The 18,059-nt window shown below is 54.4% G+C and overlaps 3 protein-coding genes across 3 annotated transcripts; all 3 read right to left on the reverse strand.

Moving 5' to 3' along the window:
• Positions 1–4,799: 4,799 nt before the first annotated feature.
• LOC146542143 (cyclin-O-like) lies at positions 4,800–6,346 on the reverse strand. The gene is made up of 3 exons (XM_085214034.1): positions 6,038–6,346; positions 5,770–5,955; positions 4,800–5,460 (listed from the first exon to the last, which is right to left on the reverse strand). The coding sequence occupies exons 1-3, from the start codon at positions 6,281–6,283 to the stop codon at positions 4,975–4,977; spliced, it is 918 nt and encodes a 305-aa protein (XP_085070160.1). The 5' UTR covers positions 6,284–6,346; the 3' UTR covers positions 4,800–4,974.
• Positions 6,347–11,280: 4,934 nt separating this feature from the next.
• MCIDAS (multiciliate differentiation and DNA synthesis associated cell cycle protein) lies at positions 11,281–14,094 on the reverse strand. The gene is made up of 6 exons (XM_085213522.1): positions 14,048–14,094; positions 13,055–13,829; positions 12,896–12,968; positions 12,442–12,626; positions 12,225–12,335; positions 11,281–12,114 (listed from the first exon to the last, which is right to left on the reverse strand). The coding sequence occupies exons 1-6, from the start codon at positions 14,092–14,094 to the stop codon at positions 11,728–11,730; spliced, it is 1,578 nt and encodes a 525-aa protein (XP_085069648.1). The 3' UTR covers positions 11,281–11,727.
• Positions 14,095–14,231: 137 nt separating this feature from the next.
• Positions 14,232–17,825, reverse strand: LOC104916762 (cyclin-O). Its single transcript, XM_085214035.1, has 3 exons — positions 15,467–17,825; positions 15,204–15,389; positions 14,232–14,892 (listed from the first exon to the last, which is right to left on the reverse strand). Exons 1-3 carry the CDS (start codon positions 15,710–15,712, stop codon positions 14,407–14,409), a joined length of 918 nt encoding a protein of 305 aa, XP_085070161.1. The 5' UTR covers positions 15,713–17,825; the 3' UTR covers positions 14,232–14,406.
• Positions 17,826–18,059: the final 234 nt, after the last annotated feature.

Raw genomic sequence — 18,059 nt, forward strand, 5'->3', positions numbered from 1 at the left:
AGGAAGGAAGGAAGGAAGGAAGGAAAAGGAAAAAAAAGAAGGGGAAAAAAAAAAGGGAGAGAGAGAGAAAACAAGACATCCCAAAGTAGCCAAGATTCAGAGGTGAATTGTTTGGGAAACATCCAATGGTAAGGAATCGGACATACAGTGGCTACAATATTTCATTGCACCTGCTACACAGAGAAGTGTAATTTTTGATAACCCTTCACTTCTGGGCACTTAAAAAGATAAACAAACTATTTAGGGTAGCATTTTTCTGCTGACATAATCATAAGCTCAACCTCTTTTTCTAAATCAAGGTTGTGTAAGAGTTCATAGAAAAGTAACAATACACAGTTTATAAGTGCTTTCTGCAGATTCATAGTTCATCTGGCAGGTGTTGATTCTGGCATTAACCCAAAATCCCAAAGTGAGGCAAATATATATATATAATTTTGAAGATGTTGAATCCACAGCTAACAAGGAACTCTACTTATAAATAATGTATGCAAATACATAACAGCAGATCTTGATTCTATCTGCTCTGAGATTTCTTCAAATTTAAAAAGGATTTTTCTGTGACATGAAGAAATGGATGAACTGCTCTATTTAATCTTTACAAGAGGTAGCACTACATTTTAGGGGCTAGAAGTCACAGTTTAATTGTCCACTGCCTCTGTTTTAATGATGTACACACTGAAAATGCCAGAAAGCTTTACAGGTTGCAGCTATTGCACCCATGTTTTGTTCCCCTCTTTCACTTCATTACTTCCAGCAGCTGACCCCTCCACCACACTAGGGCTGCAGGATGCGGTGGGAAAGGCAGGTGATGAGCACAGAGTTACAATGCTGAGACAGCATTTTATTGTATTCTGGAAGAACACTGCAAGGTGGAACAGCCAAAAAGGCAGAGCTGTCTGAGATCAGCTGTTCACTCAATGGGACAAAGCCTAGAAATAAAGAGAAAGTCATAGTGTTAGAGAATGGCCTAGGATGGAATGGGCTTCCAGGGGCAGGATTGCCCACCAGCTCAGGCTGCCCAGGGCCCCACCCAACCTGATCTTGAACCCTTGCAGGGTTGAGGCACGCACAGCCTCACAGTGCTTCACCACCTTCTGAGTAAATAATTTCCTCCTAACATTTAATCTAAGTCTCCCCTCTTTTAAAGATATTCCCCCTTGCTTTATCTCTAGTAGACCGTATTACTTGCCTGGTATCCTTCATTCAGAAAACGATTTACATGATGTGGCTCTGACCCTGTGCACTTCTATTGCAGCCTATTCAGTTTTACCAGTCTTGGTGGAGGCCTCTGTTCCTATATCAGCCATGTCTGTTCCCCAGCTCAGTGCAAGTGCATTCCCACCCCAGTTTCAATGTTTTCTGCTCTGACTGTGGCTAATCCACTCCGCAGTGCCCACATTTTCACTATGAGGGTATTTCACCGAGAAGTGGGAAGTAAAAATGCCAGCTTATTTGAAAATGTGATTGGGTTCAGTCTTTTCTGGCAGTGCGCCTTGGGATGGAAGGTGGGCATATGACCTCAACAACCCCTGCTGAAAGCAGAGTGGGGAGAGTGCAAGGCCATGGTCTAACTCATCACATTCTTCCTCAAAGCCCTATAATTCAGAAATGATTTGGGGCATTAACTTGTTGCTTTTGGAGTTTGGCCTTCTTCCCACCATCCATGACATTTCCTCCTACCTGCACACAACTGCTCTGGGGCAACTCATGATACAGTCCAAAAGATGTGATGACAGCTTTTCAGTCAGCTTTGCCATTCTTCTGCAGATTGTTTATTTCCACATAAAGTGCAAACTTTCTTAAAAACATGTGTCCTTGAAAGAGCAGATTCTATGCAGGATCAAGTGCCTGCTAGCTCATTCCTCTACCCTTACTCGTAAATACTGCTCCTCTCCCACATCGTGTTATGCTTCTCAAGGAAAAAAAAAAAAAAAAAATCAAAAAAGGAGGGGGGGAAAAAAAAAAAAGCAAAGAGGCAGATGTGGAAGGATGAAGTGTGGGGGCTGACACAACCTGTACTTTGAAATAACTTCTTCATAAAATCTTCTCTTGCTCCTCCTGTTTTTTCATCCACACTCATGAACCTTTGGTAAAGTAAAACTGAAAAGCCTGCAGAGCCCAACAGGAGATTCCCAGCTTTTCTGCCCTTGTGGCCTCTTCTGCATTCCCTCTTCTCCTTACACAGTGACAGTCAAGGGTATACTTCTTCACTTGTAAACCAAATTTGGATGGACTTCTCCAGGAAGTCACATTTTCCATAAAGCCAACCAAAGCTACTTCAAGTTGGATTATTAACCATCTTCCTAGCATTTACAGTATTACTGCTGAAGAAACAAAATTAGATAGTCCAGACATTCTATCAATAATATTTAGAGTGGGCCCAAGATCCTACTGCACAACATAAAATAGGAAAATATCCCTTTACAAAACATGGACACTGAAAGTCCCTCATTTTCTCTTTAAAAGTGCTGTGAACCCAAAAGCCATAATATTTAAAGTATAAAACTTTGAAGCTATTAGATACTTTTTATAAATACCTTTTTTTAATGAAATAAATGAATACACACCATGAACATAAATGTCTATGAATTCAGTGATTTAAAAAACATTTTAGCATGCAGATTCTGATTGACTTCCAATGTTTTTTTCACTGAAACTACTTTCTACAAAACCTCCAATTTGTATTGCCACATACTTTCTCTCCTCCTCCTTTTTCTCATGCTCCCATCCTTATCTCCAGCTCTTTACAGGCTAGCTGGAACAAGAGCAGAAGAGGCAATTTCTGGGTATGAAGACCTGAGCAAGGAGGTTGGGATTGTGTCTCCTACCTTGCTCCAGCTGGATGCACTGACCAATTCCAAATCATGCTACATCTCTGTGCTGCATCTTCATACCACCATTTAGTTATGATTAAATGCCTGAAATGAGACTCTGAATTTCCAGCTGCTCTATTTTAACAAGAGAGTTCTAATTACAGCTACGTAGCCTACAGCGATTTGAAATTTTGTGATGACTGCCACACATCAATAAACTTGAAGACATTTGCTATTTTTCATTTTTTTATAGTATTTCATTGAAGAGTATAAATTAAATATTGAAAATAAATAGTCGAAGTTTGAACAGGTGTTAGATGCAAGGCAGACTTCGAGGCTGTTTCTGATGTATCTACAAGGCCATTATGTCAAAGCAAACTGCAGCCTCTTCTGACCTCACAGCTCAAATTGTTAGGACTGTACAGAGCAAAACGTGAACATTTTGCCAGGAGTAAGTCACTGTCTGGGAAAGATAAAGGGGGCTGGTGCTGTCATGTGAGCCTCACTGCAAAATGTTTGTCTTTTCCCTCAAGTTAGATGTAAGTGCAATTTTATTCATAAAAAATACTCAGGAAACAATGTTAGAAAAGTCAGCAAAATTCCCCTTCTCTGCAATCACCATATAGAAGAGCTGAGCCCTTCAGAGAGGTTTGCTCCTTCTCCCATAGCACTGAGACTGCATTACAGCAACAAAGAACCCATGGCCCTGTCTCAATCCAGGGAAACCCGTGGGGGCAGTGGGGATGATTCTGTGGGATCCATGTGAGTGACAGCTGCAGGAAACCATGTGCTTTGACAGTGGCAGCCAGCAAGTCTGGTCAAACAAAGCACCAAGTGGTTTGGTTTGGAAAGGGCCTTGAAGACCAAGTGTATTGGCAGGGTTACCTCCCATCAGATCAGGACCTCATCCAACCTGGCACTGAACACCTCCAGGGTTGGGACACTCATAGCTTCTCTGGGCAATCTCTGCATCCTCTGAGAAAAGGATTCCTTCCCAGGCACAAGCGTGTGCTTATGTACAAGTTCACACCAAACAAAGTGCATTTTTATTCCTATAGAGAGTAGCTAAGCCTCACAGATAGACAGGATTTCCCCTTTATGATATAGTGAACAGCCTTAGCAACTCCCAAGGAAAATGCCATGATGAAACCCAGTCTTTGGTATCACCTCTAGACCCGGAAATAGGCAATACTGCCAATAAAGAGCTTTCACAAGTAAAGATTATGCCTGAAGGTCCCTCTTTCTTTTGCTGTCCTAAAGACACCAAACATTTCTGACTTATTATGCACTTATTTACTAAAGGAAAGTTCCCCTCTCTATTATTTATTTTCAATCACGTTGTACCCGAGTTCCACTCTTATTTTTTTATTCACACCTATAGATTCATACAATGAAAAACCCAGGTGCCCCAGGGCCCGGACCGCCGCCGCGGGTCCCGGCGGAGGGAGGCGGGCGGGCATCGGGCTGCGCGCTGAGGCTCCGCGCCGTGTCGGGGCTTTCCGCAGAACGGCGTACGACGGGGGCAGACGACCTGACCCGTGGCACCGTGCCCGCGGTGTGGGTCCGCTACGCACCTCTGTGCGCGGACGGGCAACGAAATAAAGAAAGGTCGCTGTTGTGTTACGTCTCTCCCACTGATTTTTTAAACTTATTCTACTTTTTTTTTTTTTTTCCCCCTTTATTTTTTTCCCGGTGCCACACGGCCACTTGGCTGGGAGTTCGCCCGGGGTCACAGACTGGCCAGGAAGCTTAACAGACCCGCGCTGTCTTTTGTACCGTTCTGTTCTCTTACACTGCGCCGAGCTTATGTTTTGCTTTTTTCTTCCCGATCACGAACATCACCGAGACAGCACACGGTGTGAAATGGGCGATCGCTCTGACGGCTTAATTGTTAATGGGACCTGATTGCCGATGTGAACCCCGCTGCGCCCGCGCACCTTTCTCCACCCCCCGTCCACCCCAGGCAATGAACACGCGCAGGCGATGTACAGGAATAGGATTTATTTCGCTTCCCTCGGGCGCCGTTACGGATAGCCCTCCGAATAAATAACGCGGCACCTGGGAACGTGTGTATTATTTAGACGCTGGGTGCAGAAACACAAAACAACGCATATCCCCCGCGCTGCCCTACGCGGTCACCGCCCGACCCGCAGCCCCGCCGTCAGTCGCCGTCCTGCAGCCACGGGCACTTCCGCACCACCTTTTCGGGCAGCACGAGCAGCAGCGTCGAGGTGTTGAACGATACGAGCAGCCGCAGGTTGTTCATGCAGTCCTGCAGCTCCTGCTGCCGGTATCCGCTGACCTTCAGGTCCAGCGGGCAGCGATGCTGCAGCAGCCGATCCGCCAGGCCCAGGCTGGCCGCGGCCAGCAGCGACGGCCGGTACTTGGTGAAGGCGTAATCGGCCAGGCTGATCTCCGCTACGCCCCGCGCCAGGCTCTTCGCGTCCGCCGCTTCGCCGGAGTTGGCGCCCGGCGTCTCCAGCCGCACCCGGGTGAAGTGCTCGAGGAAGAAGCAGATGGTGGGCGCGCCCAGGCTGAAGCCCAGCTTGTATAGGACGATGCGCTCCAGGTTGCAGAGCTGCCGCCGGCTGTAGACGTCGCAGCAGAAGGCGAGGACCTGCTTGACGCTGGGGGGGAGCACCTCCACCTGTGGGGGGGGAGATAGAGCGAGGAGAGGGCCGGCTCGTACCCGCTCGGGCGGCCGGCTCGCACCCGCTCGGGCGGCCGGCTCGCACCCGCTCGGGCGGCCGGCTCGCACCCGCTCGGGCGGCCGGCTCGCACCCGCTCGGGCGGCCGGCTCGCACCCGCTCGGGCGGCCGGCTCGCACCCGCTCGGGCGGCCGGCTCGCACCCGCTCGGGCGGCCGGCTCGTACCCGCTCGGGCGGCCGGCTCGTACCCGCTCGGGCGGCCGGCTCGCACCCGCTCGGGCGGCCGGCTCGCACCCGCTCGGACGTACCTGCTTGCAGGCGAGGAGCAGCGCCGTGGCCCCAAGCAGCTGGAAGCAGTCGGCAGCCACCGGGGTGGTGTCGAGGAAACGGTCGATGATGTTGACGGTCAGGCAGAGCGTCTCGAAGGAGTACCCCATCTCGTGGTGCACGGGGATGAGCCAGCTGATCAGTCGGCAGCGCGCCTCCGCCGTCACCTGCGCCGACAGAAGCGGGATGAGCGGGCCGGGCCGGGCCGGGCCGGGCAGGGCCGAGCCCCGCTCTCCCCGAAGCCCCCACCTGCGACTGCCGGGCGAGCGGCTCCCGCGGCTGGAAGTGGCTCTCCAGCGCCTTGCGGGACAGGTACCAGTTCTCCCCGTAGTCGTGGAAGGTCTGCAGCTCCACGAAGCTCTCCGCGCTCGTCTCCTCCTCCTCCGGCTGCTGCCGCCGCCGCTGCTTCGGGAGCGTCGGGCATTGCGCTGGCCCGGGGCTGCTCTCCAGCCACGGCGGGCTGAACCCCCGCCGGTCGCCCGACGCCGTCACCATGGCTCGCGAGCCTCGCGCACCGGCAGTGTCCGAGTGGCAGCGCTGCGCCGGCGGTATTTGAACGCCAGGAGGCGGGGGGCGGAGGGCGGGGGGCGGGCGGCAGCAGGAAATCGGTCGCCAAAACAAAACCCAGAACACAGTCGAGGAGGAGCCGGGCCGCCGCAGCTCCTTACGCCTTCGCACCGCTTCTAAGCGACAGGGATGCGGCTGAGAGCCGCGCGGTGTTGGGCGAGGGCACCGCGGTCGCCCTGCTGTGAGGGCTCCGACGAACGCTGTAAGGACGCAGAACACGGACACGGATACCGGACACCCGCTCACGCTACAGCTTGCGACTGCGTTTTACTGTGCCAGACGTTTGGCATCTTTTAATGGCATTCATTCATGGCAGTGAGTTGATACTTTAAAATAACATCTTTACATTTTAAGGGTAAGTTTAAAGGATAACTCTATACCAGTGTAACTATGTTTATGTTTTATCATCATTATAACCCTGTGGTGTTACATGCCGGAGGTGTCTGTGTCTGGTGATGCTCCTCAGAGTGGCAGTGGGAAGTGACTCAGTCACATTAGCCAATTAACTGTCCAGCTAATGGGACATGGGAATGAAAACAAAAACAACGATCAAACAGCATCTGTGTCCATTCTATGTTACTTTTGGATCATCTCACCGGGACACCTCTAACAACTCTCCGCTAAATCATGTCCCTGAGCACCACATCCAAAAGGTTTTTAAACACATCCAGGAACAGTGACTCAACCACCTCCCTGGGGAGCCTATTCCAGTGCTTAACAACCCTTTCTGTAAAGAAGTTTTTCCTGATATCCAACCTAAGCCTCCCCTGGCACAACTTGAGGCCATTTCCCCTCATCCTGTCACCTCTCACTTGTGAGAAGAGACCAGCCCCGCTCTCACTGTAAGCACCTTTCAGGTACTGGAAGAGAACAATAAGGTTCTCCCCTCAGACTCCTTTTTCCCAGACTAAACAGCCCCAGTTCCTTCAGTCTCTCCTCATAGGGCAAGTTCTCCAAGCCCTTCACAAGCCTTGCTGCCCTTCTTTGGACCTGCTCCAGCACCTCCATGTCCTTTCTGCACTGAGGTGCCCAAAACTGAACACAGTACTCGAAGTGAGGCCTCACCAGTGCCGAGTACAGGGGCAGAATTACTTCCCCAGTCCTGCTCACCACACCATTCCTGATACAAGCCAGGATGCCACTGGCCTTCTTGGCCACCTGGGCACACTGCTGGCTCATATTCAGCTGACTGTCCATCAGTACACCAAGGTCCCTTTCCATCAGGCAGCTTTCCAGCCACTCTTCCCCAAGCCTGTAGGGTTGCCTGGGGTTGTTGTGACCAAAGTGCAGGACCCAACACTTGGCCCTATTAAAATACATACAGTTAACCTTGGCCCATCAATCCAGACTGTCCAGGTCCCTTTGCAGTGCCCTTCTCCCCCAGGCAGATCGACACTGCCTCCCAATTTGGAGTAATCTGCAAACATATAGAGGGTGCATTCAATCCCCTCATCAAGATCATTAATAAAGATGTTAAATAGAAGCAACCCCAGTACCAAGCCCTGGGGGACACCGCTTGTGACCGGCTGCCAACTGGATTTAACTCCTTTGACCACAGCTCTTTGGGCCCGGCCATCCAGCCAGTGTTTCACCCAGCGGAGCGTACACCCATCCAAGCCATGGGCAGCCAGTTTCTCCACGAGAATGCTGTGGGGGACTGTGTTGAAGGCCTTACTGAAGTCCAGGTAGATCACATGACAGCCTTACCCTCATCCACTAAGTGAGTCACCTTGTCATAGAATGCAATCAGGTTTGTCAGTCAGGATCTACCATTCATAAACCCATGCTGACTGATCCCCTGATCCCCTGTTTGACCTTCAATTGATCCACGATGGCTCCCGAGATTATCCGTTCATAACCTTCCCGGGCTCCGAGGTCAGACTGATAGGTCTGTAGCTACCAGGATCACTGCTGGGACATCCCCGGTTAGCCAGGACTCACAAAGAATGATGGAGAGTGGCTTGGCAACCACATCTGCCAATTCCCTCAGCACTCTAAGATGCAATCCATCTGGTCCCATGGACTTGTGAGCATCCAGCTTTTGGAACAGATTCAAAACCATCTCATCATGGATCATGCAGAGCCTATTCCCCATCCCTATCTACCAGCGCAGGGGACTGTGTTCCCAGGAAGTAACAAGTCTTACTATTAAAGACTGAGGCAAAGAAGGCATTAAGTACCTCAGCCTTATCCTGATCCTTCGTCACCAAGTTGCCCTCAGCATCCAACAAGGGATGGAGATTCTCCCTAGCCCTCCTCTTGCTCTTGATGCATTTATAAAAATATTTATTGTTTTCCTTCACCTTAGCGGCCAAGTTCCGTTCTAGCTGGGCTTTGGTTTTTCTAATTTTCTCCCTGCACAGCTTCACTACATACCTGTAATCCTCATAAGTAACTTGCCTACTCTTCCAGAGACCACAAACTTTTCTTTTGCTCTTGAGTTCTAGCCAAAGGTCTCTGTTTAGCCAGTCTGGCCTCCTTGCCTGTCGGCTTGTCTTCTGTGACTTGGAGATGGTCAGTTCCTGCATCTTTAAAATAACTTCCTTAAAGGATTCCCAGCCTTCCTGGGCTGCCATGCTCTCCAAAACTACCTCCCAAGCAATCCTTTCAACCATGGTCCTAGAGAAGTTGAAGTCTGCCCTCCAGAAGTCCAAGGTGGCAGTTCTGCTGACTCCCCTTTGTGGTTCAACAAGGATCGAGAAATCTAGCATCTCATGATGACTTTGCCCCAGGATTTTGCTTCCCCTCATTGTCTCCCTCACTAGCTGTGTCAGGAATTTATCTCCCACACACTCTAGGAACCTCCAGGACTGTTTCCTATCTGCTATATAATCAATTCAGCAGATGTCTGGGAAGTTGAAGTCCCCCACAAGAGCAAGAGTGACCTTGAGACCTCACCCAACTGTTTATAAAGCATCTTGTCCATCTCTTCATCCTGGTTGGGTGGCCTGTAGTGGACTCCCATAATAGTATCAGTCTTACTGGCTTTTGCTTTTATTCTGACCCATAAGATCTCAACCCTATCATCACCATCATTAATTTCCACACATTCACATTCTTTTTTAACAGAGAGGGCTACACCACCACCCTTCCTGCCTAGCCTGTCTCTTCTGAAAATTCGGTAGCCATCCATCACAGCACTCCAGCTGTGTGAGTCATTCCACCACATTTCCGTGATGGCAACTATACCATAGCTTTCTGACTGCACAATGGCCTCCAGCCCCTCCTGTTTATTACCCATGCTGTGTGCATTAGTGTAAAGGCACCTCAGCTGGGCCTCCTTTTGAGTGGCAGTAGCCCTAATACCCTCATGACTATACTCAGGTGTTTCCACAGCCATCAGCCTCACATCAACCCTCGTGTTCTTCCTACAAAAGGCTGAGTTGTCCTCTTCCTTCACTAACACACAAGACTGTGGGATCTTACAAGCACATCCCTCTCCTACAAGCACTGGGACATTACATACAGGCTCCATTCTAGTGACCTCAGTTACACCCCCATTCCCCTTCTACCTAATTTAAAGCTCTGTGAATGAACCTTGCCAACTCCTGTCTTAAGACCCCTTTCCACTGGTGAGAGAAGCTACTCCCATCGGTTGCCAGCTGGCCTGGTCTCATGCAAACAGAGCAGAGGTGAAAAAAAACCAAACCCCTGCCAGGCACACCAGACTCTGAGCCAGGTATTAATCCATTGGCCCATTATATTTAGTTCCTCATTATTTCCTATAACTGGAGTGATAGAGGAGAACAGAACCTGAGGTGCTCCCAAACCCCTTGCCTCTTTTCACACTTTATCGCTTCTCAGCCTTTTGGCTAAGATCAAGTGTAGTGTAGTGTAGTTAACTGCAAGATTAAGTGAATGAGCATGTACCTTTAGCTCTGAAAAGACAAAGCAGCAGTAAAAACAGTGCTAGCAACAATCACAGAGTGATTGCTTTGTTGTTGCAACCTCCAGAATTCTGCATTTCTTACTGTCGCTAGGAATGTCTATGAACTACATCTGTGCATAAATATACTGCATATATCTGTATCTGTATACAGAGGAAATATCTGTACAAGCTACGTTATGTTATCAATTTATTCCCTGAGTGCAGCTCAGCACAGGTTTTGTCTCTCCTGCCCTCTCACACAGTATTTCTGCCACAGTAATAAAGGTCTTTCTCTAAGAACTGAATAGCTCTCTGTACTTGTCCCAGGGACAAGCCCTCAGCATCCCAACCAGTGTTTCAGCACCAGCCCTGCTGCGATGTCACTGCCAGAGAGCAGGGCCATAGCTGCTGAATGATCGCAGTACTGGGGGACACGGATGCCGGAGGTGCATAGGCACTGGAGGACCACAGGTACTGAGGGGCCTCAGACCTCGGACCTCTACTGTCTCCAAGGAACCATACGCACAACACTGAGGGCAGAGCTACTGCTGCTCTAAGAAATGTTCCACTGGGACCATGGAACACAGCTGCCACCACAGTGGTACAGCACAGGCTGCTGGTTTGCTGCTAGCCTACATGGCATTCTGGGACATCCAAGTGTAGAGAAGTGGAAAAAAAAATCATTTCACAGGTATCAAATCTCCATTGTGGGCAAAGAACGGTGCCTTCACTCATTCACGTGTCACAGGAAAGGAGTGGGGGGTCATTTTGTGCAGTGTTGGTGTTTCAGCTCTCCAGCCATAGGGGCAAGTGACACACATCCACTCAGGAGACTGAGTGTCAGCGGCACCTCTCCTTGCTTCAGGCAACAGTGCTTAGCAATAGCAGCAGTGTGTTCCACCCTGAAGTTTTCTGCTTGGGCACAGGGAGCAAAAGAGCTCCATGTGGAAGCACAGATTGCTGCTGGATTTGCTCTAATGAAAGCAAATATGCCCGTATAATGTTAAATAAGTATAAACCAAGGGCAATTTTAAGCGCACATGGACAGCAGCAGACATGAATAAGAAACTGCAGTTTATAAACACTGTGGATTTAAAACATCACAATGCAGAGGGCAGCCACATACAAATACACCGAGGACATGCTCGTTGTGGCACCGGCTGTCTGCAGCCGCTGTTCTTGTCACAGCTGTAGTTTTCAGCTGCCGTTTTCCAGAGACGGTTTTACGTTCCACTGCGCAAGCCGGGCAGATTTTCGCCATATGGTGGTTCCGCATCCATTAGCCCGCATACTGACAGCGAGTTATCAGCCGGGCCGATGCATTTCTCCCCAGACCCCCGCGCCGCAGCATCCCGCGGGCAGGCAGCCGCCCGGGTGCTCGGCCACGCGCGTGGACAGCGCTCTCTCTTCCCGCCCCTCCGTAGCGCAAAGTCCTCGGGCATCCGAAAAGTTGTCCGTTCTCGCCCCAGAGAGCAGCGCTGCCGGGCGGGCACCCCGCGGGCTCTCAGCGCGGCACCCATCGAAAGCGGTAACCTCCGTCGGCGGTCCGCAGGGTGAACGCGTTGCCCTGCGGAAAGGCCAACGTGCGGATGCTGCCCAGTTCGCCGAAGGCCGCCCGCAGGCTGCCGCCGCCTTCCAGCTCCGCGTCGCCGGAGCTCGGCGGGACGGCCGCGCGCGCGGTGCGCAGCCCGCGGAAGGCGCCGTGGAGGCGCGGGCGCTTGGCGGCGGGACTGCCTGCCAGGTTGCGCAGAGCCGCGCGGCACTGCGCCGACACCGTCCGCAGCATGCCGCCCACGCCCGCGGCCTCTGCGCGCCCGCAGCTCGCGGCGGGAGGAGGAGGAGCGGGAGGAGGAAGAGCCGCGCCGTCGGGACGCTGCGGGAGCATCAGCTTCTGCCGGAGAGAAGAGAGGCTTCAGCGCGCCGCCCCGCAGCGCCTCGCCCCGGCATCCTTTGTGCGGCCTGGCCGCCCCGCGCCCTGCACTGCCGGGGGGCAGCACTCACGTCGAGCACCGCGGCCAGCTGCCGGGCCTGGTTCGCCAGCTCCTTCAGCTGCACGTTGCTCTCCCGTAGCGTCGCCAGCTCCTCCTGCTTCTGCGCCAGAGCCTCCTGCAGCTGCAGGCAAGAGCGGACACTGGGCGCTCGGGACAGCTCCGGCGCCCGAGGAACACGGGGACGTGCCAGCGTTCCCAGCGGGATGACAGCCCGCCCTGGGCCCTACCTGGCTGTTTTCCTCCAGAGCATCTCCGAGTGCCTGCCCTTGTCTCTCGGCCGCATTCCGCCAGCACGGCTGCAGGGATTCCGGGGCCTGCGGACACACCGCACAGGTGCCAAAGGCCATGTCCTCGCCGATGGAGAGGTCGAAGTCAGTGCAGTCCGGTGGCGGGGGCACCCAGGTGGAAGCATCTGGAGAAAAAAACCCGAGAGTAATGGCACAGGGCTGGGGATGCAGACCCTGACTCACCGTCCCCGTTCTGAGCACCCCCCGGGGCCGCGTCCCTGCTGTGCGTGCTGGCCCCACTAGGGTTTCAGTTCTACCCCCAAGGGGACACACTGCCATGTCGGCCGTCACAAGCATCTAAACCCCCGAGAAAGCAAAAACAGAGGAAGACCGAACGCAGCGCAGACACTGCTTTACTCCACATCTGGCCAGGAGAGGACGGACATCTACTTGCCAGATACAAAATCATCGACGGCATCTCCGAGATCCTGGAAATCGAACTCCGGCTCATTCTGCAGGCACGGGCCCTGGGGACGAATGAAGTTCGGTGAAGAGGTGGAGTTGGCCCCGATAGCCGCAAAGCTCTCGCACTGCCGGAGCCGTGCAGGGTTACCTGCGGGGTTACCTGCGGCGTGGCGGCGGGGCCGACCAGGGCAGCTGGGAAGACGGGGCCGCGGGCTGCCAGCTCCTGCCAGTCGCGGGAGGTGTGCGCCGCGGGCGGCGAGAGACGGCGGTGAGAGAGGGCTGGGGCCGGGCCGGCGGGGCCGCAGCGGGGCCGGGGCTCGTGGCAGCGGGGGCTCAGCCCCGTCGGAGGTGTCCCCGCCGCCGCCCCGCCGGACCGCACCGGCTTCTTGGCTCCGCAGGCGGGCGGGCCCAGCGCCCGGTTGGGGCAGATGCTGCCGAAAGCCCGGCGGCCGCCCTGCTCCATGCTGTCGCGTCGCCCCCGGCCCGGCCGGCGCTTCTGCTCCGCTCTCCGTTCGGCGCGCAGCGGGGCCTCGCAGAGCCGGGGCCGGGGCCGGGGCCAGGGCCGGAGCCAACCCGCGGGATGCCCGCCCGCCTCCCTCCCTCCGCCGGGGTGTGGAACCGTCCCGCCAACCCCGCGCCCGCGCCCGCGGAACCCGCGCCCGCGGAACCCGCGCCCGCGTTGCCGCTGGGTTGACGGGGCGGGGCGGAACGGCCGCGCAGAGCCGCCGCCCCGAGCCACGCACGGCCGCGCGGCGCCCCAGGGCCCGGACCGCCGCCGCGGGTCCCGGCGGAGGGAGGCGGGCGGGCGTCGGGCTGCGCGCTGAGGCTCCGCGCCGTGTCGGGGCTTTCCGCAGAACGGCGTACGACGGGGGCAGACGACCTGACTTGTGGCACCGTGCACGCGGTGTGGGTCCGCTACGCACCTCTGTGCGCGGACGGGCAACGAAATAAAGAAAAGTCGCTGTTGTGTTACGTCTCTCCCACTGATTTTTTAAACTTATTCTACTTTTTTTTTTTTTTTTCCCCTTTATTTTTTTCCCGGTGCCACACGGCCACTTGGCTGGGAGTTCGCCCGGGGTCACAGACTGGCCAGGAAGCTTAACAGACCCGCGCTGTCTTTTGTACCGTTCTGTTCTCTTACACTGCGCCGAGCTTATGTTTTGCTTTTTTCTTCCCGATCACGAACATCACCGAGACAGCACACGGTGTGAACTGGGCGATCGCTCTGACGGCTTAATTGTTAATGGGACCTGATTGCCGATGTGAACCCCGCTGCGCCCGCGCACCTTTCTCCACCCCCCGTCCACCCCAGGCAATGGGTGATGTACAGGAATAGGATTTATTTCGCTTCCCTCGGGCGCCGTTACGGATAGCCCTCCGAATAAATAACGCGGCACCTGGGAACGTGTGTATTATTTAGACGCTGGGTGCAGAAACACAAAACAACGCATATCCCCCGCGCTGCCCTACGCGGTCACCGCCCGACCCGCAGCCCCGCCGTCAGTCGCCGTCCTGCAGCCACGGGCACTTCCGCACCACCTTTTCGGGCAGCACGAGCAGCAGCGTCGAGGTGTTGAACGATACGAGCAGCCGCAGGTTGTTCATGCAGTCCTGCAGCTCCTGCTGCCGGTATCCGCTGACCTTCAGGTCCAGCGGGCAGCGATGCTGCAGCAGCCGATCCGCCAGGCCCAGGCTGGCCGCGGCCAGCAGCGACGGCCGGTACTTGGTGAAGGCGTAATCGGCCAGGCTGATCTCCGCTACGCCCCGCGCCAGGCTCTTCGCGTCCGCCGCTTCGCCGGAGTTGGCGCCCGGCGTCTCCAGCCGCACCCGGGTGAAGTGCTCGAGGAAGAAGCAGATGGTGGGCGCGCCCAGGCTGAAGCCCAGCTTGTACAGTACGACGCGCTCCAGGTTGCAGAGCTGCCGCCGGCTGTAGACGTCGCAGCAGAAGGCGAGGACCTGCTTGACGCTGGGGGGGTGCACCTCCACCTGTGGGGGGGGGGGAATGGAGCGAGGAGAGGGCCGGCTCGTACCCGCTCGGGCGGCCGGCTCGCACCCGCTCGGGCGGCCGGCTCGCACCCGCTCGGGCGGCCGGCTCGCACCCGCTCGGGCGGCCGGCTCGCACCCGCTCGGGCGGCCGGCTCGCACCCGCTCGGGCGGCCGGCTCGCACCCGCTCGGGCGGCCGGCTCGCACCCGCTCGGGCGGCCGGCTCGTACCCGCTCGGGCGGCCGGCTCGTACCCGCTCGGGCGGCCGGCTCGCACCCGCTCGGGCGGCCGGCTCGCACCCGCTCGGACGTACCTGCTTGCAGGCGAGGAGCAGCGCCGTGGCCCCGAGCAGCTGGAAGCAGTCGGCGGTCACCGGGGTGGTGTCGAGGAAACGGTCGATGATGTTGACGGTCAGGCAGAGCGTCTCGAAGGAGTACCCCATCTCGCGGTGCACGGGGATGAGCCAGCTGATCAGTCGGCAGCGCGCCTCCGCCGTCACCTGCGCCGACAGAAGCGGGATGAGCGAGCCGGGCCGGGCCGGGCCGGGCCGGGCCCCGCTCTCCCCGAAGCCCCCACCTGCGACTGCCGGGCGAGCGGCTCCCGCGGCTGGAAGTCGCTCTCCAGCTCCTTGCGGGACAGGTACCAGCTCTCCCCGTACTCGCGGAAGGTCTGCAGCTCCACGAGGCTCTCCGCGCTCGTCTCCTCCTCCTCCGGCTGCTGCCGCCGCCGCCGCTTCGGGAGCGTCGGGCATTGCGCTGGCCCGGGGCCGCTCTCCAGCCACGGCGGGCTGAACCCCCGCCGGTCGCCCGACGCCGTCACCATGGCTCGCGAGCCTCGCGCACCGGCAGTGTCCGAGTGGCAGCGCTGCGCCGGCGGTATTTGAGCGCCGGGGGGCGGAGGGCGGAGGGCGGGCGGCAGCAGGAAATCGATCTCCAAAACAAAATCCAGAACACAGTCGAGGAGGAGCCGGGCCGCCGCAGCTCCTTACGCCTTCGCACCGCTTCCAAGTGACAGGGATGCGGCTGAGAGCCGCGCGGTGTTGGGCGAGGGCACCGCGGTCGCCCTGCTGTGAGGGCTCCGACGAACACTGTAAAGACGCAGAACACGGACACGGATACCGGACACCCGCTCACGCCACAGCCTGCTCCTTGCACCCTGAAACTGCTGCGTTCTTCTTTTTCTGAGTCCCAGAGTTTTCACTGGGAACCCAGAGCGCTTTGAAAGCTACATTTCACGACGGAAATATTGTCATTTGATGCTGCCAGGAAGTGCACCACGAACAGAAAAAGGGAGGTATAGGGAGGTATTCGGAGTGCAGCAGGGCTCCTGCGAAGTCTCCATCCTGATCCCATCGGCTGACTGCTTATATGGCAGAGCACTGTTTCACACAAACGGAAGGACATCAGGATGTTCTTACACTGCAACCCTTGGCTTAAAGCAGAACTGAGGCCAAACATGGCATCTTTAATCAGATATGATTTGCTTTTATGATGCGTTGGTTATTAAAAGATGCTCACATGGGTCAAAGGATGGGAAAGAAGGCAAAGGGAAATCACAGAATCACAGAATTGTAGGGGTTGGAAGGGACCTCCAGAGATCATCGAGTCCAACTCCCCTGCCAAAGCAGGTTCCCTACACCAGGTCACACAAGTAGGTGTCCAGCGGGTCTTGAATATCTCCAGAGGAGGAGACTTCACAACCCCCCTGGGCAGCCTTTTCCAGTGCTTCGTCACCCTCACCGTGAAGAAGTTCTTGTGCACACTTGTGCAGAACTTCCTATGCTCCAGTTTCTGCAGAAATGGAGATGTATAAATGCAATGGAGATTCAAGCAGCCCCCAGTCCAACAGCAGCAGAGGAGATAGGAACTCTGCAGCCTGAGTTTGAAGGAAATACCCTCAAAGGAGAAGATCTATCTTTAAAATAAAGTACAGCTGCCTTTAAAATAAAGCACAATCTAAGAAGTACTTTTTTATGTGGTCTAATAGTGATAGGACAAAGGGGAAATGTTTAAAATGAAAAGAGATTTGGATTCCATGTTGGGGGAAATGCTTTACCCAGAGGGCAGTGAAGCACTGGCACAGCTGCCCAGAGAAGATGTGGGTGCCCTTCTCTGGGGGCACTCAAGGCCAGGCTGGGTGGGCACTGGGCAGCCTAAGCTGGTGGGGGGCAACCTGCCCATGCCAGGGGGCTTGGGGCTGGGTGAGCTCTAAGAACCCTTCTGCTCCAAGCCAATCTGTGGTTCTATGAGTGTTGTTATGACCTCAGTGAGGAGGACCCAGCAAGAGCTGTTCTGTGTCTGTGTCATAGTTTTATGATTTTTTTAATCAGTATTCCACATCCTAACATCCTGTCGAGTCCGTGGACTGACTTCCAGATACCTGGTTCTCAGACGAGAAGAACTACATACCCCAGAGGACATCACTGTGTTCAGATGGGAAGACCCACAAGTGACGGGATTCTCTCTCATTGCTTGGCAGTGTGTGGGTGGCTCCCCAGCCATTCCACCTTCAAAGTAAAGCCTTCGGTTTTGGACACCGTCTGTCTCATTTTATTTATTAGCCTCAATTCCAATTATATTATATGTTATTGTGTTATCTTGCATATTTAGTAAAATCAACTTTCCTTCTCAGATCATTGCTGCTGTTCTGTCTTTGGGCACAGCTCCCATCCCCCTCTTGCCCCTCTTTCCCTTTCCCTTTTTTTGGGCTGGTAAGCTTGCAGGCCTGCTGCCCCATCATGGATACAGATCGATTTAGATAACTCCGTGACAGATTTTGGTGGAGAATGCAGGCACTCTGAACCGTTTAACACTAGCAGAAAAGAGAAAAAGGATTTCTTTAAGTCAGAGAGTTGCAGAGCACTGGTAGCTAGCTTTGACTTCCATAGATTAGATTGTAGGCTGGGCAGTCTGCCAGGCTCTGGACACTGTACTGAGTATTTTTTTTTTTTTTTCTCCTTTTTAGCAACTGCCACTATGAATCTGTTCTTCATTTTAGTGATGGAGAAAAATGGGGATGGCCAATGTGTACCACAAGGGAATCTGATGTTGGGGGAGTGCAGTCAGTAATTCCAGAGACACATATGTAATGCATTTTAATTATTGCTTGTTTGTATATACGTAAATATATTAAACATGATACAGTGATGTGGAATAAGGGCTGGAATGTC

Source organism: Meleagris gallopavo, chromosome Z (genome assembly GCF_905368555.1).
Source record: "Meleagris gallopavo chromosome Z, MGAL_WU_HG_1.1, whole genome shotgun sequence".
Taxonomy (NCBI): Eukaryota; Metazoa; Chordata; class Aves; order Galliformes; family Phasianidae; genus Meleagris; species Meleagris gallopavo.